The following is a 13,805-nucleotide window of genomic DNA, read 5'->3' as shown; positions in this document are numbered from 1 at the left end:
TCGGTTAGCCGGTGCGATAATTTTTTAGAAAGGACTATTCACCCCCCTCTAGTCCGCCATCTCGACCCTTCAATTGGTCCACCCGGCCGGGCGGGCGCCCCTGACATGTGGGGCGCCCACTCCTGGTTGGCTGCCAGGCCCCCCACTTTGCAGGGTCTCCTTCTCGTGTCTTCTAGAGTATTTCTGAGTTGATGTTCACGTATTCTCTCTATGTAAATCTGACATGTGGACCTCCTTTTGTTCTTATTCTGATAACCCTCTGCAGAAATAGACAATCACCAAAACTTGTGGATGATAACCCCTATAGCTAGATGATATTCTGATTTTAGTCCTTTCTCATGCTATATTGATGGTTAAAAAGAGTACTTATCTACCGTCAATATTACCTTTTATCATAATCACAACCTTCACACCTAGAACTTATTAGCTACTTTGTGAATGAAAAGAAGAATAATTCATGCTTAGTAATTTCCTCATAGATAAAGGGTGACCCCAAGTGTACGCATGGAAATTTAGTTAGCATGTTAGAGAGGCATCAATGACTTCTTAGTCTCAGCCCATTCTAAAATTACTTAAGTATTTGATTCAAATGTGAAAAAGAATACTCTTCACGTGTTATTTGGCAGAATAAAACTATACTCTAGCTATAATGACAAAAAAGGATTATCCAATAATAGTTTGAGAATGATAATCCATAGAATAAAATTTCAAAATGAGCTTATGAAAAAGATAGTTTTTCTAAACTTAGACCACATAAATATAAAGATGCCTCTACCACACAATTTTTGTTCCCATGCATGCATAAAAACACCACCACATAAAACTACTTACCGCTATCCACACAATTAATGGGGTACCTACTTTTTTATCATTCCTAAATATATAAGTTGCATGTGTACACATTGTTTTATGCCCTGGTGTTGTCGCTTCCATTTGAGAGCAAATGGATAATGGTGATATCAAGTATGATGAGGTCAATTTGTTTTGTTATTCTTATGATTTATACTTTGATTTATGTAGATACTTTTTTATACTTTTTAAGCAGATATGAAGAGCCATTCATTAAATCTCATACCATGTTTTCTCTCAATATCATCCACTTGGATTTTTGTGTTCCAGGAATATGTATTGAATGCACGAGGAATTAATCTATTCACATGCCAGTGGAGACCTTTGAACTCTGAACCAAAAGCCGTGATCTTTCTATGCCATGGTAACTTGGTTACTAATGTGATGTTTTTTTATTTCTCAATCCAAGTGAAGTTGCCTTTGGTTACATATGTATTTTATTCCTTTCTACTTTTTTAGGATATGCCATGGAATGCAGTATTTCAATGAGAGGTAAATACTGTAATTTGGTGAATTTAGTGTGCACCTTTACTTAAAATTATGACAATATCATCGTGAATGAAAAGTGATGAGTTTAGACTAACTATGGTAGAAACATGGATGATAATTAGAAACCACACATAGACTTTTAGTGTCATATTAGGGTAATATAGTTATAGTTTAACATATGTAGCATATTGGGATTAGCTTATACATATTGGGATTATTACTTTTAGGCACAGGTACAAGGTTGGCGCAGGCTGGATTTGTAGTGCATGGAATGGACTATGAAGGCCATGGAAAGTCTTCTGGACTTCAAGGATATATTAGTAGTTTTGATGACATTGTGGTCGATTGCTCTAAGTACTTTGCAAGTGTCTGTGGTATGTTTTACAAAATCAATACAAGTGTAAATGACCACTTGATTTAAGAAAAACTTTATAAAAATTTATATGAAGAAATTCCAATTAGTCTATTATTAGACTTGATGTAAAATTTTCCAAACTAATTGTTTTTATTCCCCATGTATAGAGAAAGAAGAGTATAAGAAACAAAAGAGATTCTTACTTGGAGAATCCATGGGGGGAGCAATCGTGCTTATGCTTCATAGAAAGGAACCTAGCTTTTGGGATGGGGCCATTTTGGTTGCTCCAATGTGCAAGGTTACTTTCCAACAATTTGTCTTTTTTTTCTAATTTCCTTTAGATGCATTGGCATCTTTGATAAGTTTCCTATAGTTGTTCGTTAGAGGACACTATAATGTGTTGTAAGTTTGATCATGATATTGATTATTATTGATGCTAATATTCATATAGATAGTAGAAGATATGAAGCCTCATCCCATTGTGATTTCAATTTTAAGTAAGCTCAGCAATGTGATCCCTACGTGGAGAATAATTCCTAATGAAGATATCATAGATAGGGCAATTAAAAGCGAGGAGTGGCGTGAAGAGGTATGGTAAAAGATATGATGACCCAATCCTAGAAGCTAATTTGTTCCATGGAAAACATTTTTTGTGCTACTTGTTAATTCCTTTATTTATCATCAGGTAAGAAATAATCATTATTGCTACAAAGGAAAGCCTAGGGTAAAGACTGGTTATGAAATTTTCATGGCAAGCTTGGATATTGAAAGCAATCTTGATAAGGTATGAGGAAAGTTTATCATTGTGTTCGTTCTTACAATACTCTTGTGATTCAAAAAATGGCATTTGAGCTTTTGTGTGCATCCAACCTAAAAATTTTTGAGCGCTAGACATTTTGGATAAATGACTATTTTAATTGTTGTAGTGTCCACTGATTAAAAATAAACGCTTTTTCATAATTGTATATATTGGGAAAATTCAAGGTTTGATGGTGTGTATCAACAAATAACATATAAGAACAGTGTTCTTGAGCAAAATTTGCCTTCTACTGAACATGTAGTTTCATAATCATAGAGATTAGTTTGTTCTTGATGGTGTAAATGTGCAAAAATAAACAACCCTTGCTTTTTTTTCTTTTTTTTTCAACTCAACAACCCTTGTTTTCACAAATGTTGTAAATTATATTCATGTGGACTACACATGCGCTTATTTTATTTGTACATGGAAAAGCACTAGAAAGTTATAAATGAATAACAAGATACTACATAGTTTGAAAGAAATGTGAAAAATAAATCATGTGTGACCACAACTGATTTTGCATCATTCTATAAGATATCATCCATCAGTTAGATTTTGCATGGATGTTGTATGCTGCATTCTGTCACTGAAACAATAATGCTTGTTTGTGTTTATATCTATGTCCGTGTCTTCGTTTCGAATAGGTTACTCTACCATTCATCATAGTCCATGGCGGTGACGATGCTGTAACTGACCCCACAGTAAGTGAGGCTCTATATACATTAGCGAAGAGCAAGGACAAGACATTGAAGTTGTACCCTGGGATGTGCCATGCTTTGACTTCAGGAGAACCCAAGGAGAACATTGATATTGTGTTTGCAGACATCATCAAATGGTTGAATGAGAGGGTACCGTCAATTTCCTAGCTTGGATCCTATAGTGGTTTACAGTTATAAGAACAATGTTGTTAGCCAACAAACATTGAGTATTTGATACTACACATATTTAATTTTAGAGAGAATTTGTAACGCCACCTTGTAAAGGTAGACGATAGTAAACCAGATGTAGTTACTAGATTTGATATTTTATAATTTCTTGATGTGAGGGCTGACTTGTAGTTATTTAGTTGGGTGTAATAAGTGTTTGACAAGATGACATCCATCTGTGGACAGATGGAACAGTCGATGATAGTGTTGACATATGTGAGATTCTCGTAATCACTACTGGAATCACACGCTTTGCCTAGTGTCTACGGCACTCGGCAAACGGCAAAAAACACTCGGCAAACCGTTTGCCTAGTGCCACACTCGGCAAAGCCAAGACGACAAAAAAATTAACGGCAAAGGAGGCTTTGCCGAGTGTCATTTATCGAGCACTCGGCAAAGGCTTTGCCGAATGCTTATTTGACACTCGGCAAACAAAAGTAGCGGTCATGGTCTAGCAGACGACGTGAGGCGGTTTGCCGAGTGTCCTAGCAGGGACACTAGGCAAAGTATCAAGTTTGCCTAGTGTCCTACGCTGGACACTCGGCAAAGCCATCAGGTTTGCCTAGTGTCCTAGCGTGGACACTCGGCAAAGTACCCAGTTTGCCTAGTGTCCTGGTCTGGACACTCGGCAAAGTACCCAGTTTGCCTAGTGTCCTGGCCTGGACACTCGGCAAAGCCTGCTTCCCTGATACCCAGAAATGCACTTTGCCGAGTGTTATGGCCAAAACACTAGGCAAAGTGATAAAAACATTATTTTTATTTGTTTTTTGTATTCCATCTAAATAAACAGAGAATATATATAATAGGCATCACATATATGCCATCAACAACACATATATATTACAGACATAACATACATATCACAAACCACAAACGTCATTGTACCACCATCATCCTACCAGCAACACATGCATCCTAAGTTATTCATGTATATCCATGTTACATGCTATGTCATGGTTCTAACATTGTAGTATCTAGGCTCAACCGCTCAACAATACATGTTCAGAAGACAAAAGACAGCTAAGACATAAGTTGTTCAAAAAGACAAGTCGTTGCCCTCCATCTATTCTCGTTGTCCATGCCGCCACCATAGATGTCCTCACTAACATGAGATGAACTAGCTGTAAAAACAGATAGTATATTGTAAGTATGAGTTGGACTACAAAATTTCTATAGATTAAAAAGGTAACCTACTCATTATTTTAAAAAAGGGTAACCTACTCATTATCTTAAAAAAAAGTTAACCTACTCATTCTATTCCATTGCATGGAATTGTTCTCTAACTGTTTTGTACGAACTAAGTGTTACGTATTTAAGTGATTCTCCATCTAGTAAAAAAGTTTGAAATATTACTAAATGAACTGATTATAGAGAAGGATAAAGAGCAAATACATGAGTATGTTTTTCATTCTTACTAATCCTAGTGTTCTGTACAATACAAGCTACTGAACCAAATTATGTAGGACCTCCTATTCAGCCAAATCATGCAGGATCTCATCTTTGCATTTTCCACTGTAAAACACGATTACAGGAACTGACTAGCAATCATTAGAGTTAAAAAAGAAGACAGTAGTGTGCAAAAGATCACTTAGAAATAGGTACAGAGAATATCACATCTCCTTTGAAAATAAAAAATCCATTACAATGAAAATACAAGGCCAAACACAAAGATCAAACCTGAGCAGCTTTTTAAGCATTCATGATGCTCTCCACAGTAATACATCATCTCTGCACCTGACTTGAACTCAGAAAAGTACCTGCAAAATCATCATTAGGAGAAATCAGATACCAATGTATATGTGCAGTAGGGGGTAAAAATCCATGGATCGCAAATTCATATCCTTTGAGCTTCTACTATAAGAGACACATCACAGCATGTATCATATAGACAAATTCATAGATAGCAACCTCACCAAGCACCATGAATAAAAGGAATTATGACGATTTTGCTACTGAACCCAGTCATGCTAAACCTACCTACAAAACAAAACATGCAGTACATACCTTCAAAGTATAGAAAGTAATCAATCCTATGCTTAATTTGGTTAAAAAATTGAACATAAGAATCAATCAGTCAAAAAAAAACAACAACACTATTATTAGTTGTCCCAGATTAGAAATTACCAGCATGTTGCATTCGATCAAAAAAGAATTATGGCCTAGCATCTAAGTACTTTAGATGCTAGAATTTCGAGCAGATCTGCAAGAATTACTTGCCTGAACTCTCAGCAGCCGCCGCGTGGTCTGAAATCTGCCCAGAGCAGCAATAAGTTACAAATCCGACAGCAAAAAACACATTAACACAAAAATAATATTCACAACAGAGAAGTGCGCTAATTTGTTACTATATTCGCTGAAATGGCCGTAACATACCGTCCAGAGAAATACATTAATGCTATAGTATATTTAGTTTTGTTCTCCATGGTTAAGTAAATAAAGCTTCTAACTCGTTCTATAAACTGATAGATACTCAGTTTAACCAAATACTACTCCCTTTGTCTCTGGTCCCTTCTCCAACAAAATTTCCAAACTTTGAAACCCTAGACACGGTCAAATCTGTAACATCAGTCCTGGTATATTCAAGATTTGACCGATTGCAGGGAGTTAAATTGAGAAACTAAAAACGGCACATGCATAACGGCGACATACCAGCTGCCGTCCCCGTACGTGCTGCGCGTGCACAAGAACGCCACGGCGCGACCGGGCTCCGGCGATCCGCCGGTTGGGGGCGGAACTGCAGGTGGAGGGCGAGCCGTCGGTACGGGGTGGGACTGCAGGTGGAGGACGGGGCAGCCGGGATCTGGCGAGCCGCCGGCCGGGAGCAGGGCGGCCGGGATCTAGCGAGCCACCTACCAGGGGCAGGGTGGCCAGGGGAAGGCGAGCCGCCGGCCGGGGCGGCGTTGCGGGCGAGCTCGTGAGCCATGCGGCGTTGCGGCCTAGGCGGCGTTGCGGCCAGACGGGGCGGCGCCGACGATCTGCGCTGAAGGGACTGGCTCGATAGGTTCGGGCGTGAGTGCGTGACCATATATATTTTTGCGATGCTTTGCCGAGTGTCCTCGATCCGGCACTCGGCAAACTTTGATTTTTTATTTTTTTAGTACCATAACTATTTTCAAATTTATAAAAATAATTTTTTAGCACCATAATTATTCTTTGCCGAGTGTTATGCTGCCTGCACTCGGCAAAGGCCAGCTGTTATGTTATATATTTATTTTTTTGTTTCTTTTCAAAACTATGTTTACTTAATTTTTCTGATTAATGAACTTTTTAAATAACTTGTTAAATGCACTCTATAATGTACATTCGAAGCTTTTACGAATATTCGCCTATTATTTTATGGAATTATATATAGTTTTAATATTATTTATTAGAATTATAAAACTATATAATTATGGTGAATAAAATAATTTTAGCAAATGGATCCAAAATAATACCAAATTTTCACAAGAAACAATCTTTGTCGTGTATTCACTATACAAAAAGTTCTAAAGTGAAACTTCAACTAGACACTAAAGTTGACATCAGATCTTATCGGATTCTTTTAAACTATATGCAACTTCTTCGGAGATGTTCCAATTTGTAAACATCGTACGTGACAACTTTTGTGAAATCTTCTCAAAATTTTATCACAGCCTCCACATATGATATCATGACATTTTGAAAAATCTCATGATTTTTAAATTTTGTTTCGTTTTTATAGAATTTTTAAATGACTAGGCCACAACATCGTGCTCATGCTTCATGAGAAACATGTTTGAAATTTGATGTAACTTCTTATATTTGAACTTTATTTGATTTAAAATAACATGAATACCATTTTTCTATTTATTTTTTTCAATTATTTGAACCATCTACAGTTAAAATTTGAGTGATCCCCGAAAATTCAAGTAAATCAGGTAAATTAATTAAATATAGCAAATAGATTAGAAATGGTATGAGACTTTCACATAGAGTTAAGGTTACCTAATGAAGTTAGCAAAAAAAGTTTAGAGGCTAGAAATTAAAAAAAAAACAAAAAAGTTTGCCGAGTGTCCATGCAAAACACTAGGCAAAATAGTAACTTTGCCTAGTGCAAGCATAGAACACTAGGCAAACTATTAACTTTGCCTAGTGTCAGCGTCAGACACTAGGCAAAACAAAACTTTGCCGAGTGTTTAACGAGACACTCGGCAAAGCCTAACGGTGGGTTGGGTGGCATCTGGCGTCACGGAAACTTTACTGAGTGTCTTACTTTGCCTAGTGTCGGACACTAGGCAAAGAGCTAGTTTGCCGAGTGTTCGGGTTTGCCTAGTGTCTGGCACTAGGCAAACCGTCGATTTGCCGTGTGCAGCCCTTTACCGAGGGTGACACTCGGCAAACTACTCCTTTGCCGAGTGCCCGATATAAAACACTAGGCAAAGCGTTTGGCACTCGGCATAGGCCGTGTCTCCGGTAGTGAATGTCACAGGCCACCATCAAGGTCGTTAAATAAAATGCATCAGCAAGATGGATGGATATAGATGGAACTATGTGTGTATTTCGTGTTGGACCCAGTCCTTTTTTGGCTTGGCTTTCTGTTGGTTGAGAGGTCTCCTTCATCTGCTGGACTGCTGCGCTTGTTTAATTTTGAACTAAATAATTGAGATACATATCGTCCATTCATTTAAATTCATTGATTCGCTCGCTAGGTGCTACATAAATAAATAAATCTTTGAGTTTGAACAATGTAATATCAATATATCATACTGTATATATTTATCCTAGAGTAAGAGATGGCATGTAGGAGTACATATATAGCCCTTTTGCGCCCCTTCCCTGCTTGCATTGCAGTCGCATTGGCATTCGCCCCCCCCCCCCCCCACATCTCTCTCCATATACCAATCATCTAGAAAGTCAACTCCTCTCCTCTGTTTCGTCTTCCCTGCCCTGCCGTGAAAGCAGTTGAAGAGTTGAATCGCAATCGTCCTTCTCCTTGTCCGGCAGGCGGCGGCGGCAGCGGCAGGACCGTGATGGGGAGGAGCAGCAGCAGCAGCGGCGGCGGCGGGGCAGATGATGGCGGCGAGGTGCTCCTGGACCACGAGTACAAAGAGGTAGGTATTGATGGAATTGGTAAACTACCTGACCCCATGCATCCATGATTCACGGATCTAGAAATATATGATGATAGTGCACAGCGCTTGATGCATGCATGCTTGGTCTTTGATGGATGTATGGTAGGAGTACGTGAGGAACTCGCGGGGGATGAACCTGTTCGCATGCACATGGCTGCCTGCAGGCAAGAGGAAGACTCCAAAGGCGCTCGTCTTCCTCTGCCATGGCTACGCCGTGGAGTGCGGGGTGACGATGCGCGGCACCGGCGAGCGCCTGGCGCGTGCGGGCTACGCCGTGTACGGCCTGGACTACGAGGGCCACGGCCGCTCCGACGGGCTGCAGGGCTACGTGCCGGATTTCGAGTTGCTGGTCCAGGACTGCGACGAGTACTTCACCTCCGTGGTGCGGTCGCAGTCAATTGAGGACAAGGGCTGCAAGCTGCGCCGGTTCCTGCTCGGTGAGTCCATGGGCGGCGCCGTCGCTCTCCTTCTAGACCTCAGGCGGCCCGAGTTCTGGACCGGCGCCGTGCTGGTGGCGCCCATGTGCAAGATCGCCGACGACATGCGTCCCCACCCGCTGGTGGTGAACATCCTGAGGGCCATGACCTCCATCGTCCCGACCTGGAAGATCGTGCCCAGCAACGACGTGATCGACGCCGCCTACAAGACGCAGGAGAAGAGGGACGAGATCCGGGGCAACCCTTACTGCTACAAGGACAAGCCCAGACTCAAGACCGCGTACGAACTGCTCAAGGTCAGCTTGGACCTCGAGCAAAACCTCCTACACCAGGTCAGGATTATTATTATTCATTCACATGCCAATTTCTTTTTTTTCTTTATTCTCGATCTCTTCCGGTACGGTACAAATCGATCCATCACATATCATGGGCCAGCCGCCCGGGTGACCCTTCATTCGTCGTTATATGCATCTTCCTTCCCACAATATTAATAATGTGATTCACGATAGATGTGGATGGAGATCTGCCAACCTATTCAGCATTTCCATCCAATAGACCAATACTACTATCTTAAATTAGTGGTTCGTTAAACCACTGACATCTTTACTAATAATAAAGAACGTCACTGATGTTAAATTAGTTCCTTCTTTGACCACTCAAGGAGATTAATCCGCAAATTATTGCTGCACTCAAATATACTAGTACAATAATACCCCATCAGACACTGACAGTCTCCGATATTGACTACCAAATCATAAAACGCTGACTAAATTAAAGAAATCCTAAACAAACTTAGGATTGAGATCAGATATTGGAATTATATTGGTCGCCGTATTGAAAACCCTATGATACTATCTTCATCCGAAAAATATGCAATTCTCACATAGTACCGAGTCAATGAAAACAATTGCATTCTTTTATGGATCAAGGTAGTATATACTAACATTTGTCCAAATATTACTAGCTATATTTTGATTCCATTTTTTTAATACTTTTCATATTTTTATACAAAAATATAAAATTACATTTACATTGAAAATTGAATACTTCCATATTATATTATTGGAATTTTTTTTATTATGAGTTATATATGATTATCTCAATGTTATAACAGTGACTCTCTCTCCCAGTGTCGTTTGAGCCAAACAACTCGTGGTGGCTTCCTCGTGTTCTTTCCCTAGTCCTGCTTAAAACTCTTTGTGTCTCCACCGCCACTAAAGTTGCCTGCCACATGGCAAGCAACAAGAAGGGCAGCAACATGCCATCTCACTCCTTCTGCATCTCGCAATCAGTCCTCCCCCCATCTTCATCTTTCTCCGCCGCGTCATCTAACTTGTGTTGGTGTTAGCATAGAGGAGAGGAGTCATAGTGGTGGCCACACTGTGTTTAGTTGGGGTTCAAACGTGCAATGGAGGTTGGGATATATTGAGCCTTGACGGCCGTGTGTGTAGGTGTTGTAATACCTAATTGAAGGTGTCTCCTTAGTCCTTAGTGCCTTCTCTTCCCACATTGGTGGGTTTCTCTGAGTGAAAATCTGCCCAAATTCTTAGGCCAACGACAATAGTATTATTGGCGTTGTGAACATGAAGCCTCTGTCATGGAGCCACATGCATGTGTGATTCAGTGGGTGCTCGATGGAGTTATATTTTTCGAGAAGCCAGAGCTGCTATTTATATAGGAATCGTTCGGTGAACTCAGCATGATGGTTCGAGGTTATCTTACTCCTGCAGTCTTGCTTCCTGGTAGGAAGGTTTGATAGCTTTTTCTTGTGTTGTTTTATCAAGAAAGATTTTATTCAAAGCAAATTCATTACAAAACTTTGAAAAAATTTCTTTTTATTAGGTGTGGTGTACCTCTAGAAGCGTTTTCTTTTTTTGGCTGTTTTTATTTTCTCAAAGAACCCAGCTGTAGTGTGTGCTAGTTGGGTGCTCTGTGAGCGAGCCAGTCCAAATAGAGCTGTTCGCCAGTCCCAATAGAGTTGTTGGCCAGTTATATAGTCCAGTGGTGCTTTGGTGTCTAGTCCAAACAGAGTTGTCATGACTTATTTGCACTGGCTCCCTCAACGGAGATGCTGTTTCGATTGTTTTTAAGTGTCTGCGCAAGTCGGCATGACTGTGGGTGCATGCACTGGTAGATAATAGGACTTTCGTCGATGTGTTCAAAATATCTTTAGTCTCAACATTTTTGCCGCCTGAGACAAAAAGAACCTTTAGTTCTAGTTGGTATCAACAACCAGGACTAAAAGTCCCTCTCCAACGACTCTGTTGTTAGACGCTGTTGGGAGGAATCTTTAATCCCGATTGACTAAATCCCGATCATTATTTCTGGTTTGTACCTGGTATGAGATGATACCAACCTAGCTACCTATATACTGACATATTCTCTCTCCCTTTCTATATATATATATAATTAATTATTATATATATTACATATAAATATATGTTGCGTGTCCGCACCGCAGGTGTCGTTGCCGTTCCTGATCGTACACGGCGGAGCAGACAAGGTGACGGACCCGTCGGTGAGCGAGCTGCTGTACCGATCGGCAGCGAGCCAGGACAAGACCCTGAAGCTCTACCCGGGCATGTGGCACGCCCTCACCTCCGGCGAGTCGCCCGACAACATCCACACCGTTTTCCAAGACATCATCGCCTGGCTCGACCACAGATCATCCGACGACACGGATCAGCAGGAGCTGCTGTCGGAGGTGGAGCAGAAGGCTAGGCACGACGAACAACATCACCAGCAGCAGGATGGCGGCAACAAATAGCTGCTTGCTTGTAACTCTTCTTCATAGAACGAACCATTTCATTTGGTGATGCATGGGATGATACACATGTCAGTGATACATACCGACTAAATTATTTAGCCGACTTACCTACAAATCAGCAGCTAGCTATCAATATATATGGAATCATATATATCATCAAGTCTAATATAAATATTGAATTTGATACTCTAACCTGATAAGTATGTGGGTTACTGCCGTAATCTAGCTACATATCCTATCCACAACTAATATAATGAAAGCCCGAGCACAACTGCATATATAACGGTACTTAGCTTAATTCATCCGCCATTTCAAAAACAGCTAGCGCATTAGGATTGTGACCAATAGTTTATTACTTAAAACTATATGCATGCTTATAGTACATAAAAGTCGTATCAGTATGTTTAAGTCCACGTATCTTTTTAATGCAAATTGATTTAAAAGTAATTGACGATGATGTATGTAACAAAACACTTTTCAGAATCATAATACGTCTTTATGAAAACATGAGAAACGAAGGGAGTACGTACATGTTAGTTAATTCGTCCCATATAACAATGAAAAATATAATACATACTGTGGGGGTATAAATCTCTATACCCTTACGGCTAGGTTTAGGCCGAAAGGATTGGCCCATTACAAAATGATTCGTGGCTTGATCGATCTGTTTAGAGTTCCGTGTAAGGAAGGCAGACGTGGAGATCAAGCAAGATCCTCGTCGGTTATAAAAGGAATTGGTATCCAACTATCTATGGCGATTGTAACCGGTTAGAGTTACTTTCTAGATTTGTAACACTGTCCCCGGACTATATAAGGTGGGGCAGGGGACTCCTCTAAGCTCAACTCATTATCAATACAATCAGACGCAGGACGTAGGTATTACGCCCTTACGGCGGTCGAACCTGGATAAAATCCTTATCCGTGTCTTGCGTCACCATCTAGTTCGTAGCTTGTGCACCTGTCTAACGATAATCTACTACCTCAGGCATACCCCTAGGTAGACTGCCAACCATATTTCGCCGACAGTGGCGCGTCAGATAGGGGGCGTGCATACAACTTCTCGGGCGAACTAGATGGTCATCATCCTCAACTTTGCGGCCGTGGCGGGCGGTCTCACGTTCATCGTTGGCCAGATCACCTGGACCATCGATCCCAATAGCTTCGTGGCCATGACCATAGAGGAGACGCAGATCCAATCTACGCAGATCACTTCCTCTCCAATGTCAGCTACGACTCTGACCTCGCTGACAACGGCTCCGACCACCCCAGTGATTTCTCCGACCACGCCGACAACACATCACTCGCTCCCCTGCTACAAAGTGAAGCAGATCAATGAAACTTACCTGCTCGGGGCTGTCGACTGAGTTGGTCTTAAGCTCTCCGAAATCTTGACTCTGGTGGAATTGGTACCAAATCAATCTACCGGGCAGGCACCTGCTGGTTGTCACAGATCTACTTGATCAACTAAGGTCATTCAACCCGAATGACTGAATACAGATCTAATGATCACCTCCACTCTAGAAGGACAGATTGTTTGAACCAAGCTGGTTTTCATAGCCGACCACCCCCCAACGTTTCCACACGGTCTACGAAATTCAGCGTCCATGACTACACACTACACCCAACAACTCTTTGCGGGTTCCGCATTGGCAGATTAGGTTTCAGATCCATGCACCTCGGATGTGCCCCGAGCACGAGACTTCGTCAACATGGTTTTTGTCTATACTCTTCTAGAAGATGGCACTTCAAGTACACGGTCTAGCACCAAATCCATCCCGACCGAGGTTTTACACCTCAAGGGCGATGATTACGACCTGGATTTCCCTCCGCATCCTCTGGGCTTCCCTCATTTTTTGGTTTTTCTACCACAACGGGGAGACCTAGTTCTTAACGTTAGCAATAATGAACCAGTGGCTGATGGTGAGATCGATGACCAAAGGCAACATCGTGAGCAGCGGAATGCTGATCAGGCTCAGCGTCGGGCATATGAAGAGGAAGAACATCAAAGCTGGTTACACCCCCAAAACCTCAACAATGCCCTTGACATGGTGGGGAACCAACAAGTATTTAAGACCCCAAGCACCAACGTGGCC

At 41.2% G+C, this 13,805-nt stretch overlaps 3 protein-coding genes across 5 annotated transcripts; 2 read left to right on the top strand and 1 right to left on the bottom strand.

Annotated features, from left to right (window-relative positions):
- On the top strand, positions 893 to 3,633 carry LOC8079949 (caffeoylshikimate esterase). 2 transcript variants are annotated; one of them, XM_021461684.1, is made up of 8 exons: positions 893 to 973; positions 1,120 to 1,213; positions 1,309 to 1,341; positions 1,566 to 1,712; positions 1,861 to 1,991; positions 2,145 to 2,282; positions 2,379 to 2,477; positions 3,137 to 3,633. In XM_021461684.1, exons 1-8 carry the CDS (start codon positions 944 to 946, stop codon positions 3,356 to 3,358), a joined length of 894 nt encoding a protein of 297 aa, XP_021317359.1. In that variant the 5' UTR covers positions 893 to 943; the 3' UTR covers positions 3,359 to 3,633. The 2 variants fall into 2 exon arrangements, with proteins under 2 accessions (XP_021317359.1, XP_021317360.1); XM_021461685.1 differs by having other exon boundaries at positions 912 to 963.
- Positions 5,631 to 6,461, bottom strand: LOC110435740 (CASP-like protein 4A1). 2 transcript variants are annotated; one of them, XR_002453594.1, is made up of 2 exons: positions 6,068 to 6,461; positions 5,631 to 5,669 (listed from the first exon to the last, which is right to left on the bottom strand). XR_002453594.1 is itself a non-coding variant. In XM_021461723.1 (2 exons), exons 1-2 carry the CDS (start codon positions 6,441 to 6,443, stop codon positions 5,894 to 5,896), a joined length of 441 nt encoding a protein of 146 aa, XP_021317398.1. In that variant the 5' UTR covers positions 6,444 to 6,452; the 3' UTR covers positions 5,640 to 5,893. The 2 variants fall into 2 exon arrangements, 1 of the variants encoding a protein (XP_021317398.1); XM_021461723.1 differs by having other exon boundaries at positions 5,640 to 5,958; positions 6,068 to 6,452.
- Positions 8,182 to 11,898, top strand: LOC8086046 (caffeoylshikimate esterase). Its single transcript, XM_002450036.2, has 3 exons — positions 8,182 to 8,487; positions 8,615 to 9,277; positions 11,407 to 11,898. Exons 1-3 carry the CDS (start codon positions 8,407 to 8,409, stop codon positions 11,710 to 11,712), a joined length of 1,050 nt encoding a protein of 349 aa, XP_002450081.1. The 5' UTR covers positions 8,182 to 8,406; the 3' UTR covers positions 11,713 to 11,898.

Source organism: Sorghum bicolor, chromosome 5, assembly GCF_000003195.3.
Source record: "Sorghum bicolor cultivar BTx623 chromosome 5, Sorghum_bicolor_NCBIv3, whole genome shotgun sequence".
Lineage (NCBI taxonomy): Eukaryota > Viridiplantae > Streptophyta > Magnoliopsida > Poales > Poaceae > Sorghum > Sorghum bicolor.
Note: the sequence above shows the minus strand (reverse complement) of the source record. Positions and strands in the feature narration are given on the sequence as shown.